At 29.7% G+C, this 22,473-nt stretch overlaps 3 protein-coding genes and 1 pseudogene across 7 annotated transcripts; 3 read left to right on the top strand and 1 right to left on the bottom strand.

Moving 5' to 3' along the window:
* Window positions 1–1,065: 1,065 nt before the first annotated feature.
* On the bottom strand, window positions 1,066–2,030 carry LOC100305620 (hypothetical protein). Its single transcript, NM_001349629.1, has 2 exons — window positions 1,777–2,030; window positions 1,066–1,562 (listed from the first exon to the last, which is right to left on the bottom strand). The coding sequence occupies exons 1-2, from the start codon at window positions 1,946–1,948 to the stop codon at window positions 1,312–1,314; spliced, it is 423 nt and encodes a 140-aa protein (NP_001336558.1). The 5' UTR covers window positions 1,949–2,030; the 3' UTR covers window positions 1,066–1,311.
* A 10,054-nt stretch (window positions 2,031–12,084) lies between these two features.
* LOC547651 (uncharacterized) lies at window positions 12,085–14,799 on the top strand. Of its 5 annotated transcripts, none has more exons than XM_006582891.3 (6): window positions 12,085–12,237; window positions 12,329–12,435; window positions 12,931–13,195; window positions 13,679–13,769; window positions 14,371–14,437; window positions 14,535–14,799. In XM_006582891.3, exons 3-6 carry the CDS (start codon window positions 13,072–13,074, stop codon window positions 14,586–14,588), a joined length of 336 nt encoding a protein of 111 aa, XP_006582954.1. In that variant the 5' UTR covers window positions 12,085–12,237; window positions 12,329–12,435; window positions 12,931–13,071; the 3' UTR covers window positions 14,589–14,799. The 5 variants fall into 5 exon arrangements, with proteins under 5 accessions (XP_006582954.1, XP_006582957.1, XP_006582956.1 ...); XM_006582894.3 differs by having other exon boundaries at window positions 12,090–12,237; window positions 12,384–12,435; NM_001248984.1 differs by having other exon boundaries at window positions 12,134–12,237; window positions 12,936–13,195; window positions 14,535–14,793.
* Window positions 14,800–14,891: 92 nt separating this feature from the next.
* LOC100789578 (26.5 kDa heat shock protein, mitochondrial-like) lies at window positions 14,892–16,838 on the top strand (annotated as a pseudogene).
* Window positions 16,839–20,511: 3,673 nt separating this feature from the next.
* Window positions 20,512–21,642, top strand: LOC102664177 (EPIDERMAL PATTERNING FACTOR-like protein 8). Its single transcript, XM_006583062.4, has 2 exons — window positions 20,512–20,911; window positions 21,222–21,642. The coding sequence occupies exons 1-2, from the start codon at window positions 20,812–20,814 to the stop codon at window positions 21,455–21,457; spliced, it is 336 nt and encodes a 111-aa protein (XP_006583125.1). The 5' UTR covers window positions 20,512–20,811; the 3' UTR covers window positions 21,458–21,642.
* Window positions 21,643–22,473: the final 831 nt, after the last annotated feature.

Genomic DNA, 22,473 nt, shown 5'->3' with positions numbered 1-22,473 from the left:
AGTCAAGTTATTTTATCAAGACTTTCTTTATGGCACGGTATGCAAGACTTATTTCGGAAACCATGATAATGTCCAAACAGGAAAATATTTACATAAAAAATATTATCTCTTTCGCTGTCTAAAAACATTATACGTAATAGTTTAATATGTATATATTGTCGGTATAAAAGAAAAACTTTCAGTTAACTAAAAAATGACTGTTAATATGAATGATAAGACAATTATTGTAAAAAAATAGCAAAACAATTATTTTTAATGATAGTTTATAATTGAATGATAGTATAAAACTAATTATATAAATCAATACTTATTTATTTTTTTCATAGATTCTAAATAAAATAGTCTCAAAACCCAAATCCAAATGAATAAGATGCTGGTACTAAAAACAAATTTCATGCCATGATATTTATAAAATAAATACCAAGGAACGTATCGTTAAATTGCTTTGTGCAAGTTGGGTTGGTCAACTTGGTCAATTTTGTTGGGCAGTCGAAGGGTTCCTTTCAATTCAACAAAGTCCTAATAATTGAAGGGGGTTCAGTGTTCTGAAATCTGATGTTCGTTTCTGATTTTATTTCTTGAATAATTCTACTCTTACCGTCGTACGTCTACTTTAATATATATTTTTTCAATTGATACAAGCTGGGTGTCTGTTTGAAATATAGATACAGGTTTCACATTTTTATGGGGTTTGATTCTGTCAAGGGCTTTGGCTAAACATTAAAATATTAGGTTCTTCCTGTATTTTATTTTTACGTGTGCCAAGACTTTAAAAACTTGCTTACAGCGTTTTTCTGTATTTTGTTATGGTACCACTGGTACTTTGTTAATATAAGATTTCTTTTGGCTGATAAAAAAAAGAGAGTGAGTTTTGATAACTATGTATCTTAAATAAATAGTTAGTATTAAAAAATTATCCAAAGATAATTTTTTTATTTCAATAATGTGTTAATCATAAATATTTTTTACTAAAATTACTATTAAAAACCCATAAAGAATATGTTTTACTTTTGCAATAACCAAGTTAAGAGAAGTTTTATAAGCATCAAATTAATATCTTTTAAATTTACATGGGACTCCAGACATATTTAATCTTTTTAAATTTGTCATGTACAATAATAAAAAATAGTCATTAAACCCTTGTTGATAAATATGTACAAACATTAATAGTCTTGCACGCCAGATTTTTTTTGTCATGAAATTATCTATTCTCTCAGGTTGCTATAACAACAGTAAAATTGATTTCTTTGAAGAAGAAAAAAAGAAGAAGGAAGATGAAAGAGCTTGCAATGAAGAAGAAGCATAGGGTGATTAGTGACAGCACGCCATCCTATGCACCCGATCCTTCAAAATCCCATTATACAGAGCAATTCGGTTCGCTGGCATTTCACGTTTTTCTGGAATTTCATTTCTGCACTCGCTGCTTGATAATGATACTCTGTATTGCCTCCCCTGTTCTTCTCTGTTTTTTACCTTACTATTTCTTTCTACTAACTTCACCATCACATTTTCCGCAAATTTCACTTTCTTCTTATTCTTCTTCATTTCCCGTTTCTTCTCCTCTGCAAAATTGAATACCACGGCTCAAAAAAACTCCCTCAACAAAGTTTGGTGAATCAAAAAAACATTTTTTTAAAAACCACATAGGTATCTTTTACAGTATTATTATAAATAACAAAAGAAAAATCCAAGTTTTTAACAAAGTTACATGTTTAAGACTATAAAACAGAAAAATATTCGAACCAAAAAAATAACAGGAAGTGTAGCAAAATTTACCTGAATATATGCAAGAGCGAAGAATTTGTTTGTTGGAGTGGGAAGAACTGGAATTTGGGGGAATTTGGAAAGGCGGGGAAGTCTTTTGCCCAGAGAATGCAAGGTAAAGAACAGTGGTGGAGACGACCATGGCTGTGGTGAACACGAGACCTTGGGAGATCGAAGAAGCCATGTTGTGGGAACAGAGAAATGAAAAAAAGGCTACAACGTTGTCTTTTGAGAAGAACGAGGAGCAGAGAACTTGTGTTGACCATAATAATTAATAAGGAAGAGACGTATAAATATTGAATCGAGAGGGATGGATGAATGTGAATGGATGTACCTTTTCACGAAGCTTCATTGCTGGTGGTTGATGGGAAAATAATATTAACAAAAAAAGGTAGAAATTAGAAATCTCCAACAATTATGGTAAAGGAAAAATAAATAAATAATAGTAACAAAAATAACACTGGCTAATTGGTTGATTGTGATATGAGGATAATCTGACAGGTAATGAGCATTTACATTTATTTGTTGGCTTTCATATAAGCAATAAGTATAGAATTTATTTTTTTGACATAAACAAGTGTACAGGTGTGTAATTCATATATAGCAGTAATTATAATAAAATCCATTCCTCTCAAAAAAATAAAAATAAAAGTCATTCATGCATCTTCAAAGATTTCTTGATTTTTAAATTTGTGTATATTAACATAATTATATTAATAATAAGTATACTTTAATTTATATTTATTAATATTAATTTTATATTTTTGTGTATATTAATGAATTTAATGTTAAATTATTATATTAATTTGCATATGCTAATAATAAATTAATATTGATATAATAATTTTAATAAATATAAAATAGTGTATATTAATATACTTTACAAAAATAAAAATGCATTGAATATGATATAATTATGCTATGATAAGGTTAATATGAAATATATTATATAAGTTGTAATTTGTTTTAGAGAATCATAGAAAAATATTACAATAATTATAATATTTTATTTTAAGAGAAAATTAAATATTAAACAACACAAATTTATAAAAACAAATTAAAACAAAGTGCTTAAGTAATGATTGAGACATATAATATTAAAAAGTATAAATTATTGTTTGTTTAGATTTATAATATTGACTTTAAAGATTATATATATTATCAGTGTAAAGTATTACATAGTTAACCAATCAAAATATATTATTGTGTGACTTTTAAGATAATTTATTATAAGAGTCAATAAATTTATTATATAAAATAATTTATAATTAAATGATAATATAAAATTATTTTATAATATTAATAATGTATAAAAAATTATGAATTCATTAAAAATAGTTAGAAATCCACAACAAATAAACATAAATGTTCCCACTGCCTCAAACAAAAAAACATAGATGTTCCCACATTAAAAAAAAAAGAGGAATAATTAAATTTATAATTGTAACAAAAAATGAGAGCTTTGTTATAGTTTTGTGTGTTGGAACTTGGGATGCGTCAAAGGTCAACGAGAATACTCCTTTCTAGATGAAGAAGATGGTTAAGTAAGAGATAAACGCTCCTAACTTGGATTATTGGATGACAACTGCGAATCCATAGTCCATACCAATGTAGTTCATAAATATAATGCAATATTAGGTTTAGGGTTCATCTACTTTTTTTGAGAGGAAGAGTTCAACTACTTTATTTTATTTTATTTATTGTTTTTCTTGAGAGTATTAAAGATGCATACTGTATTTTTTATAAAGTTTAATTATGATGATTTATGATTAAATGATAATTTTATATTTTCAGTTCATAGTTTTTTTCTTTCTTTTTTATATATTTGATAATATATTATATAATATTGGTTAAAAAAAATAAAACAAGTGTGTTGATTAAATATTTTTTAACAAAAACAATTTTTTATGATTTTTTCATTTATTTTTTTAATGAGTGTGTTAAGAATACTAACATTTATCTTACAAATTATATGTCATATTGATGTGTTTGGCATATAAGGTAAGTCTGACGATGTTACTCTGGTTAAATTAGTTTAAAAGATAATTAAAGTATTTTACTAACCTATTGAAGTGGCTTACTAAATATTGGATATGTTTAGATAATTTTTTTCATAAATATTTAAATAAATTAAAATTAGTTTGTGTGTAAATTAGTTTGTAATATACTTATTATATATATATGTGTGTGCAAGTAAAAAAAAAAAAAAATCTGTTGGTCACGTGAAATGTATAAAAAATCTGTTGGGATATTATAATTTTCAACCTTATTGCCGAATTCAATTCTCACAAGTGGGTGGCCAGTAATTGTCACGTACGGCTTTAATGGGTGAATAGTCTAACCCTTGTGGCAAAGTACTCAATGAGTTCTTCTTGTACTCAAGCTCCCTTCTCTCTTTTGCACTTAGGGCTAAATCTCTGTCTAGCACAAAGAAAAAGCAATTATAACACCAATAATAACAAGTAACAATGATAGTTTGTATCTTTTAATTAAGTAATTTAGGATTTAAATTCTAATTAATTGTTTAATATGAAATTAATTATATCAAAAAAAATATTTACTTTGCGTTCACAGTACTTAAATGAATATTTATTAGTGTCTTGGACATAAACAACTTCATACCATTATTATACTTAAAAATAATAATAAACAAGTAAGATATGCTCACGGGAGGCATGTAGATATTTGAATAAATATTAAATCCATCACACAATTAATATATTAAGATAAATATTAGGAAGAGAGATTTTTTTATGGTTAATACAGTTCTTTTTATTTCTGCTCTATTTAAAATATGTTATCTAAAAAAAACTCAATTTAAAATAATAAGTAAGATAAATTTTCCAATCCCTTCCGAGTTCATTTATAGTCTATGCAATATTTCTTCGAATTCAACTCCATTGAAATATTATTTTTTATTTTCTATTAATTTTTCAATTTGAGTGCTTCACTAGTTTTTCATTAAATAATTCTCACATATTTTACTTTATTTTAAATTTCTTTTCTGTTGTGAACTTCTAATTTTTAAAAAAATATTAATTTTTTATATATTTTATTTTCATTACATAAAATAAAAGAACAATATTGAAATGAGTAACTAACATGGTTAAGTTAAATTTATTAATTAAAAATATATCTATTAAATATTTTAAATATGTATTAAATACTTTTTAATATATTAACAGTGTTGAATTGTGCTTAAATAAATTATTTTTTTATCATCTAAAATATTACTAAACAATGATATAAAAGTTTGTAAATAATTGTCTTTTTAATTAATATTATATAGTAAATTACTATCAGTAAAGTATCTGTAAAACTATTTTTTATTAATTAAAATAACTTTTGACACTTTTTAAATTAAATTTTAAGTGTATCTATTTATTACTTTTAAATGCATTTTTATTATAATTAAAATAAATTTATATGGATTAATTTTTTTTAGTTTTTTATTTTGAGTTTTAACTTAAATAGCCTTTAAGCCAAAATAAAGCTAGGCCAAACTTAACCTAATTGTTTCAAATTGAGCTTTAGTCCTAATTGTGTAACTATTTATTTTAGTCTAAAGTGTAGTGTTCACTGATGCCAACAACTTCGCTTAGGTTCAATGTTTCAATAATGCAATGGTGAATAATGAATCACACCTTGATCCAGATTAAAGTTACTTTTTTTTCGAGAGACAAAGTAAAGTTACTTAATTATTATAATATGCAACGTGTTTAATCATAGCCCGTAACTTAGCTTGGAATTCGACATACTCACCAATCTTAAGCATGACGAGTTGGAGATAACTGTTTTGGAGTGGTATTATGGTTAAATCCATGCAAGTGATGTAAATGTAACCAACCATTTGTAGTCCAACACAAATTTGCTAACGTTGACAAAGGAGAACACCTTTATTTGGCCATATGGTTCGTATAATGCAACTATGAATAACGAATCACACCTCGACTTAAAGTAATGTTACTCTATCATCATATTAAAGCAAGCCAATATTGTCTCTGAGTGGTCTTGATCTCGTGTTAGGGAATCTGACCCGCTTCAAATTATTGTAAGTAAACAAAAGCTATTGGACCTATTTATTTTAGCTTACTAAGAAAATACTTTTTAATGATATAAGTAGTTTTTTTAACTTTTTGATGTGTTTATCTAAACTATTTTTTCTTAAAAAACTAATTTTTTATTCTTTTTATGAAACAAATCACGTTTACTTTTTTTTAAATAAACAAAGACTTTTTGTCAATCGTAATTTTGCAACTCATTTGAGCGTTTTATTACTTTTTTAAAGCATTACTTTCAATTTACTTGAGAATGCAATGTTATAAACGCCTTAAATCTTCCATAAAAAAACCTTAAATTTCGATTAACATAGAAGATATAATAGTCGAAATAATTATGAACTTGGTGAAAATGACACTGACATAACAAATTTTTAATTTGTGGTTGATATTTAATGATTATAATTGATATGGTTTTTTAGTACATCTATGATCTAACTACGAACCTTACCATATTATTTTGATTCCAAACCTTTTACACGTGTTACGTGAACAAGGACAACATGTTGATGTTATCGTAACTTGCAAGGAATAAAGTATGCAACATGCAACTGATGTTTGTGGCAACTCGTACACGATACGCCATTATTATACTGCGGAAATTAGAACGTGAACGCCTAAAATTCCTACACGATACGAATAATTAGAACAGTAAACTAGTAAACTCATTTCATTATTTTTAAAAAAAAACTAATAAACTACTTTTTTTTAAAGGCAAACTAACTAAACTAATATATAAACTCATATCATAATGACGGTATTCTGTATGTCAGTGTAAACTATTAAACTAATATCATAATAAACTCTGTCTGTGGATAAAAAAACAACAATCCCCGTCCACCATAATCGTCAAACATAAAAACAATATTATTTTAATTTTTTAGATTAAACATTATTAGAATAGTCAATGTCATGACTTGAGTTGGATCAAATTCAATATTTTTAATATGATTATGGGCTTCGGGTTAAGTTCTAGAATCATGTCAACTGTCTCAACTGTAGGTTCAAACATACCAAGACAACTAGAGAAGTTATAAATTTATTGAAGCTATGTTTTCTGGTGCAAGCTACCTTGATCAAGTATGCAAATTTATGTATGGTGCACACTTTTTTTTAGTTCTTGGAATAATATTACTTACAAATCATTATGGTGTATCTACTCTACCGAATATTTTCTCCATCTTCATCAGAATTTTGGTCTTAAACCGCTTCGCTCTATTTCGTTTTATATCCTTTCACCACCACAACTAAGACCTCTGAATCGCACATGGTAGAGGTCTCCCACCATCATCACGACATTATCACTGCACATCGCTCTCCACAGTTGCGTAAAGCTAAACCATCAATCTCAAACTAAATCCGTGACATAGGTATTTCATGAGATTTGACTTAGATAAATTAAGAGGGAAAATTTATCTTTATTGATTATCACGAGAAAGATCAAGATAAGATTCACTATAGATTCAATATGGAATTATCAAATAAGTTAAGATTAGATTAAATTTTACCTTATTAAAACTATCTAATTAGGAAAACTAGGCCTACAAATTTAATTTTATCATTATAAAAGGCATCACAAGTGTTTTAGGTAAGATATTTTATTCTAACTCAATATTGATACCTGTCTCTTACCTTTATGTCTTTCATTTAAGTGCCGGAGTATTTACAACCGCCAAGCCTCCATGGTAATAAGATTTTGTCAAATTTAATGAGAACAATAAATAAGCTCAAAAAAAGGGAATGCTATAATTGGAAACTCATGAGTCATAATTCGTTGTTAGCCTATAATAAGTTTTTTTAAAATGATTTTATTAGAGCTAAAAAATTGAAAAATTAATAATTTTTTTATAAAATAAAATAAAACATATTAATGTTATTGAACTCATAATACTTAATAAAATCTTTTTATACTTAAATCGATTAAATACAGTACGTTAGAAGGGGTGATGTGTTGCCGGAGTGGTCGGAGACGCAGCAGAAGGGATGTGTTGCCGACAGCGAATGAAGATCGAACTGTAATGTGGACAATTAAATCAGTATTTTAAATTGCTCACGAAATTAGTTTATTATTTGTCAGTAATTAATACAGTACGTTAGATGAGAATTTTCTATCTTTGAAACCGCAGGGTATCTTTGTCAATAGTCTCTTTGACCAAGGAAACATCACAAAGAAGAACAACTATATCTACGTATTCAAATGAGCCATAATTAATTAACATCAGACATGCTTCAATCATTGTTTAGTATAGTTATAATTGTATACATTATCGGCAGTAATGTTACCTTGAGAGAAACAATGCTTAATCTATCACCTCTAATAAAATAAGGGAGTGGTCTTCCACGTGTCCATATTTTTGTCCAATGATCTTCTATTACATTCTCACCAAAAAATATCTTCCTTTTAATGAACCAAAAAATTACACGGCAAAAATTGAGAGAGAGAACCTTCTCTTGACAAAAGATAAAAAAATTGATTGTTCCCTTTTGCGGTTAAAATGAATACTACTACAATCTCCATACTGAATTTTCGGCCAATATCAAATCAAAGAACAAAATCAGGTTTTGCCATTTTATTTCCCTTTTCATCTATCATTTTTACAACCTTCTATTACTTTTTTTCTTCACTTCTTTCCTTTTCTACTTCTTCTCTGTCTAGGTCTTTCTTTTCCCTCTCCTATTTTCTCTTCTTCTCCTCCCCGACCACTCCTCTCATCACTCTTTATGACGAAAAATGTATGTTGATAATTGATAAGAAATGTTAATTTTAGTCCATGTTTGATATTTTTTTTTCTCACAGATTATATATGGTACCATTTTCTCTAACAACATTTATTTTCTTTTAAAAAAACATTTTCTTTTGATTTTCATTTTTATCTTCTTTAACACAAATAAATAAATAATGACTGATATAGAGTATTAGTGTAAAATATAGAAGATCTCAGTGTAGCAAAAGGGAGGGAGAAGACAGAAGTTGCTAGCCTCATTTCAAGACAACAACAAATAAAAGATTTGTTTTTTCAACACTTAATGTTTGATGAGATTCTGTTTAATTAGGGTTTGTAGTATTTTGTTTAATAAGAGCATTGAACATGATAGTTTGTATATTTTGAAGAGTTTTGTTCCTACTGAGTTAAGTGTTGTTTTATTTTTTGTTTATGCAGTGCTTATAAGAACACAATGTCATGCCAACCACAACCCATTAATTTAATTAATGCTCCCAAGAAACATGGAAAGTGACAATAATGATTATAAACATTTGGATTCTTAATGGGTCTCCGAAACCCACACTTGAAATGATTCTCATGGATAGAGAGGTAATCTTTAGTCGAGTATATAATGTATAATTTTGTCTGGGTTTGTCGATAGTGTCGTCTGTGGGTGAGAGCTAGCATTCTTATTCATGTAGGGAGATAAAATTATTGCTGTGAAGAATGTAGACTATGAAAAATGGCAAGATGAACTAAAAGAAGGAAGTTGTTATATTATGGAAAACTTTGAAGTCAATGCTAATAGAGGTTAGTAAACAAATCATGAGTACAGGTTGGCTTTCGTGAAAGCTACCAGAGTGACACAACAAGATATGCTGGAAATACCTAACCTAACCATGTTTATAATTTCACTGCTTTTGATGACATACTCATCGAAACAACTTTTCTTGACTACCTAATAGGTTATTATAATCTTGCATTTTTTAATTTTAATATTTAACTATTTTAATGGACAAAGTGTGATAAATTTTAATTTTCTTTTGCAAGATGTGATTGGTGCTGAAATTGTACAATGGGATGTTGATAGTAAGCACAAGAAAGTCATTTTTATTCTTAAGGACAAAGTGTGCATAAGCCATATAAATTGATGCATTATAATGTTATATGAAAACAATATCCATGTAAAATTATTTGTTGAAAATGTCAGTGTTTTTGTATGGATACTAATGTGACATGTACTTTGTTGGAGACATATGCTCAAAGACTGAAATCTTATCTAGATAGTCATGAAATTGGACTAGTTGTAATGCTGCTACATTTGGTCAAAATCAAATAACCAAAAGGTTAGACTTTGTGTTGCATTTAAACTATTTTATTATTAATATTAATCTTTGTATACATTAATTGAGGAGCTTTCACCTCATATGGAATCTTATATGAAGTTATATTTTTTGCAAGAAAATATGAACTTACAATACAAAACTCCATGTATGATTCCAAACTTCTGATTAATGAAAATATATATGAGATAACTGACTTCAAAAATATGTATATTTTGGTTGTTTTATGTCATAAAAAATGAATCATGAATACGAATTATTGATTATAGACACATTTTTCAACTTGAATGTAAGTGAGAGCAATGTTGTATGTTATAGTGAGAAGTTAACACAAATGTCACAATCTTCTACACTATTTGTTGAAGATAGGTTCTGTTACAATGCTGATATAGGTTGGCTGTTGATCATATTATTGAAGCGAAGATTATTTTTGGATAAAACATTGGCAATTTAGTTTACATTCCTTGGATGTCATCAACTTCATTACAATCACTTTGGCCTTTCAAACTTGTCCGTAGACAATTTCCACTTATTGTATCATATGCTATGACTATTAACAAATCTCAAGGTCAATCATTACATAATATAGATTTATATTTGCCTAAACCAGTTTTAGTCATGGACAGTTATATGTAGTATTTTCTAGAGTCCAAAGAAAGGAAGGATTGAAGATCTTAATCCATGATAATGATGAAAAACCTATAAACAAAACAACAAATATGATTTTTAAAGAAGTGTTTGAAAACTTATGGTTAGTCATTAATTATTTTTTTGTACATTGCAAACAATGTCAACTTATACATGACTAATTCAATTATCTAACTCTTGATTCTAATGCAGATTTTCATGCAGTTGAACAACTTTGAATTTTGACTAAAGCAGCAAGGATTTGTTTTGGTATAAAACAGAGAAATTCGATGTAGCATAAGCACTTTGTCAATATATTTTCTTCACTATACATATTTCATCCATTAGTTGTAATTCAAATATGTTTTAGTAAAAACAGGCAACTTTTGTATTTTTGTGGAAACTACCGACTCTATTATTATTTTGTATTCTTGCAACAAAACTGTCTTATCTTATTTAGTTGGTTTTAGATCAATCATATAAAACATTTATAGGACATGTGCAACCCAAGCGAAGCCACGGGTACTATGCTAGTTTAATACAAAGGCGAACTTGAAACAATATATTTTCTTTTTGTGTAGTCTCTTATTCCATTTTAATGATTTCCAATTTTCATTTTTTTCATGTACTCTTCCATCTCATAATAATTATTGTGTAAAAAATTATCTCAAAAAATTATTTTTAATTTTTTAATGTAATATTAATATTTTTTAGTCTTATTACCCAGTACTCTTAGGACATTGGTTAATGAAAATCACAGTAAAACATAAAATAACTCAGGAGCAACATAATTTTGTATATTCCAATAAAAATATTTATTCTTTTAATCTCTTAACTAATAAAAGACATTGGTTAACATTTTTCATTATTTTTTTCCTACTCATATCCCTCAATATTAATGATAGGAGTTATAAAAATTAAAATAAATTAATAATAATAAGATTAATTTTGTAAAATTGTTATTCTTTTTTATTTATTATTATTATTTTCTTTATATGTATAAAATAACTTAGGAACAACATTTGTTCTATTTAGTATTGTAACATTTGCAGTTACTACTTTCTAATTGAATAATATCTTTACTTGAGTTGTTTAATTTTAACTCGTGAGAAAAGCACTCCCCAAATTTAAGATGGTCTAAGGAAAATGATATTAGTAGAGAAATGAGATGGTAACTTCTTTTATCTGTCATTTTTTCTACTTTCACCTCACGATTTTCAATCTTTATCTCACTGTAATCACTTCCTGATTTTTTCTTCTTCTTTCATATACATATAAAAGTCATATATTATTCTAGCAATTTGACGAAAACCATTTGGCACCAACCAACAAAGTTCTTGCTTTAATTTTGATATTTCCATTATCATTAACCATTTATTTATCATTCGTTAAACACTTTTTACAAATAATTTTTTCACGACAACGTTTAAAGAATTAAAAATGAAAAATATATTGTTTAATGTAATCAATATATCCTTATTATTATCATTTTAATTTAATTTCTCTTGAAGTAATATTTAACTAAAACTAAATTGTATTTTAAATTTATAAATTTATTAAACAACACGATAGATTTATTAAAATATTGTTGCTTAAAATAATCCACCCTTGCGTTATTAACTCTTTTTTTTCTTTCAATTTTGAGAGAAGGGAAGAGAAGAGGAAGAAGACGAAGAAGAATCCAAAAGCAATCCCATCTGTGTGTTTGCACATCAGAAGGGAGGGCTATCAAACTCAAAGGTTCTCTTTTTATTTCTTCCTTTTTTTTTTATGCACTCTCTCTCTCTCTTAATTTTTTTCTTTAATCTCTGCGTTTTGATTGAATTCTTAGGATTGCTCTGAATCGGTTTAGTCTTCTTCGTTTTTCTTCAAATTCCTCGTGACAGATCTAATCTAATCAGGCTTTTGGGGGTGTTTCAGACATTGCATGCATATGGGGTATGTTTTCTGATTCCAACCATAGCTGGAAAAAAAAAGTTGACTCCTTTTTTTCCCTTTTACCTTCAATTAGCTTTTACACTTCTATGGGTATCTGTGTTTTTCCCTATATTGATTGATAATCATGTGCTAGGATGATGACCCTTAAAGTTATTCCTTTATCTCTCTTGATTTACACCGTTGTCTAGAAAATTGATGAAAAGGTTTTAAGATAGGTTACGGGTTATATGTTTTTGGGTTGAATTTGTCAATCAATTACCTTAGAATTTTCAATTTTCTGAATTAAAGAGACTGGGATTGCAGTTTCTGTAAATCAATTTGAATTTTGTGTCCGACTCAAGCAGGATTACCTCTAGTGTAGAATATCTGTGGTCTCTTACCAAAAAAGTTGCATTTTGTGGCTATTAAATTGAAGTGTCTGAATTATGGTGGCTGTTTTAGACGATCGTATGATTATAATGTGGTGCATAACCGAAATTAATGCTATTGTAACAGAGCAGTGGTTGTGTTGGATGCTATAAAAGGCCTACACTGAGTGCTACTGTGGATGTGCCATCGAAAGGGTTGGCAACACAAGGTAACGGAGTGAGGAAACCAAGTTCATCAGAGGATTTTTGGACCACTAGCACGCATGATATGGACAACAGCGCTGTCCAGTCACAGGGGAGCATCTCTTCAGCCAGTCTAACAAACCAAGCTGTGGTTCTTCATGCTGGTTCTTCCAAAAGCAGCACCAACCCCACTGAATTTGTAAATCACGGTATTATTCATCGCCTTCGTTGTGCAGATATTTGACTAAATTAGCATTTCATGGTTTGAATTGCTTTTCTTGTAAATAAACTGAAATGATAGAAAGAAATGGTATATCCTTGCACAGTGGTAGCTGAAAGCATCCGCTGTCTATTGGTGGGTTAACAAACTCTATTTTAAACAAGACTTATGGGGTTTGTTTTTGTTCATGGTGGGGTTATATAATGATAAATTGATAACCTTAAGCTGATGTCATTGTAATGTAGTTACTTTTACACCACCCTATTTCCTTCATAGGGCCTTACCATTTTTGGTGTACTATGGCAACATATATCTGTTGCATGTCGCAGCTCATTTAAGAAATGTGGTTTGAGTGACATAGTGGTTTGATTTGGTCTGTATTGAATTATCAAATAAGTATGTTCTTTAGGTTTGACTAGCACTGTCCATATACTTTTCTTCTGGGCTGCACACTAAATATTTTTGGTTGCAGGTGTAATTCTTTGGAATCAGACTCGGCAACGATGGGTTGGAAATAAAAAGCTCGAGAACCGAACACAACAATTACGAGAACCTAAATTGAAGTAACTTACATTGTTGGATTAATTTATTAGCAGCTTCTTAATTTTTTGTAATTGCAATTTTGTTTGTGTTAGGTTTCTTGCAAATCCATTTTTCTATAAGTTTTTGTTCTTTTTCCTTGTGTGAGTTTTATATACAAGTTGACATTGTGATTGTGGTTATACTGTTGTACATTTGGAAGGAGTCAGCTTTTCCACCCTGTCACAGATGGGGGAAAAATCAATTTATTCTATACTAAAGCTCATAGCTAATAATTAGAAATTTAGAATGCTAGTTGTAGCCTTGAAAGAAAAAAATGTGTGAATGACTGGTGTGAGTTGAAATCCATGGTGCAGCTATGTCCTCGCTGCTACATTATAATGATTGCCATGTCAAAACTCATAAGGAGCTTAGCTTACATTTGAATTTTAGTCTTTGTCAGTTCTGGCATGCTAAGTTCTTTCATGTTGGTATGGTGCATAGCAAAACTATTCAAATTGGGCAATAAGATTTCCATATGTGGCCGATGAATTTCTTTCTGTCAGTAATTATGAATTTGTTCTCCCCCCACCATCTTGTCAGAACTTATTGTCTGTGCGTTGCCAAATTTTTTTGGCTTTGCAGTTGGAATGCAACATATGAAAGTTTACTTGGGAGCAACAAGCCATTCCATCAGCCTATCCCTCTTGCTGTAAGCATCTATTTCTAAACAACTGTCATGCAGGCATTTTTATTTTTTTTTTGTAAAAAATAATGATCTGATGATATTCTTATACCTATACTTATAGGAAATGGTAGATTTTCTTGTGGACATATGGGAGCAGGATGGCCTATACGACTGAGATGTTGAAGCTTGAGGAAGTGCTGAAAATAATTCTAGTTCTTGCTTGTAGGAAGAACTATTGGGCATATACTGCAGTTTGTATATCAGTTGTCACATGCCTATGAATATGAGGAAAATTTCTCTCGGAAACATGAGATAACTGTATTATACTTTATTTAATCGATTACCTTGGCTGCCTCTACTATCTCAAGAGGCAAGTTTTTGGAAAACTCTTGCCTTCGTTGACAGCAACTTTCATTTGCTCTGCCTTTCCGTGAAATTAGACCGAAATTATGTTGTATAAATAGTCAGTAACTGAGATATAGTTTCTGATTTGGTGTCATATCCATCAAGCTTTAAGTTTTAAAAATCACCCGTGCATTGGTGGATCTTTATCTTGATCTTAATAATTGTCAATGATTTGTCGTTTATTTTTTTTGGTCCAACATTGAATGTTTTTTCTTAATGGAAGTGGGTTGTTTAACTTTAGTTTCACGGTTAGTCATTTTGAATTAGCATTTGTCTTTAATTAATTTCTGGACCGGAACGTTTATTCTTCAAGGCCAGAATGGGCCCCACGACAAGAGTGAAAAGAAGTGAGACATTATGGCCCATTTACTTAGAGGGAAGGAAAATAAAAAATTAAATTAAAAAGAAAATAAAAGAAGGAAGAAATTTGAATTTTTATTTTGACAACTCAATTTTTTCTTTCATTTCCGTTTAATTTTTTCTTCAAATAAAAGAAAAATATTTCATAAGTCCATATTTTTTATCTTCTCATTTTCTTTCCTACCAAACCCACCGTAAGATTCTCACAGCTACGTGTATTGTTCTTTCCTCTGGAACACTCTTGTGTATCATGTCATGTCTGGGGAAGAACGAGAACTCTCCATTCATCTCAAATTAAATTACATGTGCATCGATTTTGTGACGTGTCCTTAACATCCTAGAATCTATTGGACACTTCTCCAAGCATCCAAAGCGAAATAACCAACACCTATTACCCAATGTATATATATTGAAGCTGTCTCAGTTCCTTTCAAAACTATCAGCAAAAGCAAAAGACAAAGAGAAACAAGCAATGGTTCAACATCATATGGCTTTGAAGAACTTGCAGAAAAGGGTGTGTGCTTCCTCTTCCTTGATTGGCAATGTGCAGAAGCAGAGGTGGAACAATGAATTGGTCAAAAGGTTTGGTAGTGCACTGAAGTTGCTGTCACCGAAGGGAAAAAGTCTAATAGGGTGTTTCCCAGGAGGAGGGGCAGAAGATGGGTTTGGAGAAACGATGATCGTCACTTCCCTCCATGCTTTGTTACTCATTGCTAGAGGTTGCAAATGAGGTAATCATCCTCATAACATTAAAAACCCAATACTAGACAGTAGAGAGTTTGTCATCAATCTATAAGTAGAAGTCGTACACATTCGAGAAACATTTATTTATTTGTATTTTTAATTTGGTGTAAGTCCGAGGAACTAATCTTCAAATCTTTTAAGAACAAATAATACATGCATTAAAAGTGTAAATGTTGTCTTTTAATTACAAATTGTCACTAAACTTCTATGTTAAAAATGCATGCCAATTAGATTCATTTTTAAAAATTGATAACTGACTGGATTTAGATATTTGGATTTGAATCTAACTTAAGAAAAAGTTACATTAAAAGATAAGAAGTCATGAATTGATCATAAAAGTGCTAGTGATTGTCCGAGTTGTAAAGTTTTTGTTATGAAATGAAAGAGAAGCTTACATTTAGTGTTTGGTTGTTAGAATTCTTTCCTTGGGGGCTTGGGAGTGCACTGATGCAGGCAAGTGAGAACATCAACAGGTTGTTTGAGAACATGAATCTGAGACCTTGGTCTCTGAGTGGAGGTATGAAAGAGAAGGATGAGCATTACAAACAGGTTGTTGATGACCAAAGAGGACGTGAAGATCACTATTGATGATGGGGTGCTGACAATAAAGGGAGAGCACAAGGAAGAGAAAGATGATGATGAGCATTGGTCATCAACAAGTAGCTATGGATACTATAACACAAGCCTGCTTTTGCCTGATGATGCCAAGGCTGATGACATTAAGGCAGAGTTGAAAGATGGTGTCCTAACTGTAACCATTCCTAGGACTGAGAAGCCCAAAAAGGATGTCAAACAAGTCACAGTAGAATGATGTGGGGGATTTTATTTATAGGAGTGTGGTGATTTTTTGAACTCTTTGTGGTTTCTTGACATAATCTAAGGAAACAAATAAAACTTCAAACCTGTTTCTGTGAAATTTTTCAGTTGGAATTAATAGTTCCAATATCTTATCTTTTTCTGTTGATGCTTTGATAAATATACGTGTGTCTGATTTCATAAATGCATACTGATAAAATTTTCTCCTCAAATTCATAGGAATCACCTTCTAAGGTTGGCTTATTACAAGCTTTCCCTAAAAAAAAGGATTCGGTTATATTTTACCTTTAGAATCGTCTTATTGGAAACTGGACAGTAATTCTAGTAGCATTATTTCTTTAATTTTTAATTTTGTTAATATTTGAATATACTCTTAAATGAATATTTTATTTCGTTAAAGTATTTGCATTTTATTATTTAAATTTCTAATTTTTGAACATATTTCAGTTATTTGTTAAATAGTTCATTATTACCATGATTGGAGACAAAATGGTATATTTAAGAAGAGTATTTTTCCATACTTTTTATCCAGAGAATTTTATTTTATTTTAATCTTTATTTTCTCTCATATTTTTATCATATTAAAAAAAATATTCTATTTTTTTATCTTTGTAATTTTATCACAAAACAACCAAAGTATACAAGTTTTCTGTTTAAAGAATAGAGAAATTAGAATAACATTATCGATTTATATTGCCAATGGCACTAGAGCCCAGTGGGACATTGTTTTGAAGTACCTGTGTGAGCACGCTTGGGCTTGGACTAATGAAGAAAGTTGGTTCATTTTCACAATCACGTTGTGTACTTTTTAAATATGAGAAGGAGAAATGCTACCAATACACACTTTTTTATTAGTTAAAACTTATTAAATATATTTTTAAAAATACTATTTTGATTGAAATTTATTATAAATTAAAAAAATTATGGATTGTTTCACATATATATTTTTTATTTAGAGATTATAGTTTTCTAACACACTCTTTCTAAAATACTTTTAACACATTTATTTGAACAAAATCTTTAAATACCACAACTCATTTTATTTAGAGATTATATTTCTACATATATATTTTTCTTTTCTTTAATTCAATCAAATGGGAGAAATAAATTTTTATCTTTTCTACTTTACCAAAGAATCAAAATATCAATTATTTTTTCTTCTTTTTTACTTTTCTTTCTTGAACAAAACATTAGTGTTAAATGGAATTTATTTTTTCAATTTTTTTTCCGGGGCCACATGATTTTTTTACAGTCCAACAACATGAATGTTCAAACACCCTTTTCATCTACTAAAAGTAAAAAATCTCCTTTTCACAGGCTTTCTGAAGAATGGACCCATCAAGGTGGAGCGCAGCCTCGAAATCCGGAATGTGTTCAATTGAGCCCAGCGGCCCACTTTCTCCAACGTCTAGGTCGCGACGGTAAAGGAAAGATGTACCAACTACCAAGGCCCGTGTTAGTGTCGAAGGAGAGTAACATAATGCTTACAAGCACAAAGATGAACAGTAAAAGAAAAGAAAAAAAATGAAATGCCACAAGAATGGAAATTAAATGAAGCATAAATACCTATATAAATGTTTAATAAATCTTGGGATATATCATATCCATGGTCAGCTTTCAAAAACTCAACTTACATTTTCTATGCCAAAAAAGTAATTCTCTCTCCAACCAAAAAAAAATAAAATAAAAGAATGGCACATTAGGTAGTGTAGTGGTAGAATGAAAAGAGGAGGAGAAAGAAGTGTAGGGTGATGCAATGACGTGATTATGTTGATCTGAACAGTGCACCATCAGCTTTGTGGGGCCCAAAACAACACGTACCGTTCATATAAGGACTAGCCATAGTGGTATTCACTCCTGGCCGTTGGATTCCCCCACCGCCTTGTGTGAGTGTACTTGCTCCTGCTCCCATCTCTTGGGATAAAAAGTCTTCAAATTTTACCATTAGCGCAAATTAATAATAGTACATCATAATTAAATTTCAGTCTTATTCTGTTCCAGGGATAGTATTAGTCGTATAGACTAACTTAAGCATGAACACATACTCACAATTACATAGGACATCATAATTTGTTTGCATTTTACTGTACCAACGAGTTGGTATATCACTATATAATTTGCATTAGTAGTTAAAATTCAGGTAAATGTGTGATTAAAACAATTTAAGCGTTCGTTTGATTGCAGATGAATGAGTGAGAGGAGGAAAGAAAGGGCAGAAGAAGAATGAAAGATGCAAATTGCAGTGATTTAATTGAAGTTATGTGCACAAATTTTTTAAAAATTAAATAGCATCCACAATTTTCTTTTTTCTCTCTCATACAAGGAGATTTGAGGAAATTTTTTAATGTGTAATTACTTTTCCTTATAATGCTATGTGATTTAAATGTGTTGTTTTAAAAAGATTAAAATGATCATTTATTCAACTCCAATATTTTTTTTCTATTATTTATTACTTATCAATTAATTTTAATTCAAAAATTTCATTTTATTCTCACGTATTTTTCTATAACCAAATAATTTCTATTGTCTTCTTATTTTTAATTTTTCTTCTTTTTTCTCCTCACAGCCAAACATCCCCTAAGTGAGATAATCATGTACTGGGATCAAATAATTCGTGAACAAGCTGATGCTTAAACCGCGCTACTTGTCTACTACCAACTCTATGTGTGCAGAAGTAAAAAGAAAAGGAGTTTTCTTCTGGGGAATCCAATTATTTGGAATACTACTATTTACTAACGCCGAATGTAAAATACTAAACAATAATTCAGATGTCATTAACGTATTATTTTGAACATTTTTTAAGTATAATAGTACTATCATTTATTATTAAGTCACGACTTATCTTTAATTTTGAAAATTAATTCACTTATCAACTACATATATAGTACTAATATACGTCTCAAATACAATAATAAAGAGTGTCAGTGAGTACTTGGCAGAGTCAACACTATACATAAGTCAATATACAAATAACTAAATTCGTTTACGAATGTGTCTTGGAAGGAAAAAAACAACGCTGCCTTCACGATTACCATGCATCACTATTCTGCAACAGTCCAGACCAGTTTCTTTCTTCGGGAAAGGGAGGTTGCTGTTTTCAAAAGTTGTTGAATTTTCTTTGGTTTGTTCAAGACACTGAAAAAGTTGCTTCATCAGCAAAGTGTGGTGTAAAAACTGAATATGGATACTAACCCTATCCCATATTAAGCAAACTTTAAGCCTGCAAAGCTTACCATGTCAGCAGCAACAGTAGATCTTAACATCCTGTCAGATCTAGAAGGAAATCGTATTTTGAGTCGAATTAATTGGTATCACATTTCTTTTTAATTATAGTTAATTAAGCATAGAATTTACACAAGTTTCTACATTAAGGTGAAAAAAAGATTCTCTCTTATCATGTGATGTCATCTTTTATGTACCATGATAATAATAAGGAATGAATTTAAATTTTAATGCTGCATCTATTCCAATTTTTATTACTAGATTGGGCCATGTAGGCTATTGACACTCTTTTATAATGTAAATTGTTGTACATAATAAATTTTATTAAGTTTTTAATAATTATTATAAAAATTATATTATTTAAGATAATTCCTAATTCATCAACCATATAAAACACAGAATGAAAATTAATTTGAGGGCAGGTAGGTAAATTGATGGCCAACAGTAGAACCTGTGATCAATCCAAGGAGTGGGGGTCATATTCGATCGTTTTAATTTGTTCACCTCAGTCAGTCAAATATTTACTATGAATCCAAATTCTGTTCCCCAAATTCCCAAAAAGACCGCGAAGCAACCCACTCCCACTATGTGAATTTCATTTTCATTGGCGAACTGTCTCTCCCATAGGAAACATCCCTCAACTTTGTCCAACACATTTAAATGTCTTCTTTTCCATCACAACAATAATACTATAATTTCATACACTACACCATAATAACATATACCCAGTCACTTTCACTGCTTCTTCGCATGCTAGCTTCCCCATTCTTTCTTTCTCAACACTTCTTCATTCACTGTGGCCAATTGTATCAAATACCAACACACGTCAAAGTTCCTTCCTAGACCCATTGATGGCTCCACCTGCTGCTAGATCCTATCCTCTACATGGTCTCAAACTTCCAATCACTGTGCTTTTCGTCTTTTTCCTCTCCTTTCTACCTTCCAAATCTGGTAAAAAAGCCTCCACCACCCTCATACCCTATTTAAGTTAAACTGTTTCAATCTTCTGTTGAGTTACAATTTACATATCCAAATAGCTAGCTAGGTCTTTCACATATATATGGTTTTTCCTTTTTTAGTTTTTAAATTAGTCTCTTCTCCCTTATATTTAAATATTTTTCTTTTTATTCTTTTTTCTGTGCTTCTCATCTCTTTCTCTTTGGTCTAGCTGCCATGCTTAATAGTTAACCCTCTTGTATCTATAGGGTACCCTTTTAAGTTTTAATGAACCGTACTTTTTTGTTTTGGTTGTGTTGTGTAGGTGGATCAGTGATGGTGGAGACAAGGGAGGGTTTGGAGCAAAGAAAAATGGTGATAGGGTCAAAGCCACCTGCTTGTGTGAATAAGTGCAAGAGTTGTAGGCCATGCATGGCTACTCTGGTCGTTCCAAATCACCAAAAGAGGAAGGGTTTCAAAGTGTCTTCTCGTGGGGACGATGATACATATTATCTCCTTTCATGGAAATGCAAATGTGGTGATAAGCTGTTTCAACCGTGATTAATTCATCAACTACGTACTATCAATTCCTTAGTTACCATTAATTTCTGTATATGTATAAAAAGAAAAAAAGAGCAGAGAACCCAACTTTAGTTCGCCTCCGTTTGGGTATTTGTCATTTAGATGTTAAAAATTAGTGAACTTGTTTTCATCTCCATCCAATTATCATATAGTACTCCATTAATTACGAGTATTGCGACTTCTATTTCTATGTTTCAAATCTTTTTATTTAATTTAGAATTTAAATAAAATGAAAAATAAAAAATCTTGATAGAATTAAATTCATAATCTTTTATTTTATTTAGTTAATTTTATAAACTCTATTTTACATCTGTAAGGAGTCAAAAGTTATTATTTTTTTTGAATTATAAAAATTTATAAATTAAAATAAAATATTTAATATTTAGCCTTTAATTTAACGCTGAAATATAACTTTTTCCGTTAAATGAACGAAAATGGTAAGGATGAAACCTTGACTAGTAAGTAATCTCTGCTTATAAAATTAATTAATTTAATGTCACTCTTTTATAGGTGTATGGAATAATAATTATAATTATAATTATAAATTAAAGAGTAGTTAATTGGTGATTGTAGTCATATATATACCTTGAATAACACGAAAGGAGTTTATTAACTTGTATGTCTTATTTGTAATTACAAAGTAGTATTAGTATGTACAAACACAGGAACACGGTTGAGCACATGAAAAGAATACAAACTAGGACAAGGTCAAATCTGTTGTTCATACAGTTGACGACCATAATACAAGTACAGAGAAAGAGTGGGGGCCGGATTTCATAGAAAACACGTCAAATGGAAGTTCTGCAATAGAGTTAGTTTTATTGCACATAAGCAATTTTTTTTCTTATAATTTTCCTAATGTCACTTGTTAAAAATACATCAAATAAAAATATTATCTTATATATAGATGTATTCAGATTTGATTAAATTAAAGGAAGAACTATTGAATTTTGAATCAGGCCTGTTAATGTGCTTTGTTTTATTATTGCCCACGT

The sequence above is a fragment of the Glycine max genome, chromosome 7 (assembly GCF_000004515.6).
Source record: "Glycine max cultivar Williams 82 chromosome 7, Glycine_max_v4.0, whole genome shotgun sequence".
Lineage (NCBI taxonomy): Eukaryota > Viridiplantae > Streptophyta > Magnoliopsida > Fabales > Fabaceae > Glycine > Glycine max.
The sequence above is the reverse complement of the archived record's forward strand: the minus strand, read 5'-3'. Positions and strand labels throughout refer to the sequence as shown.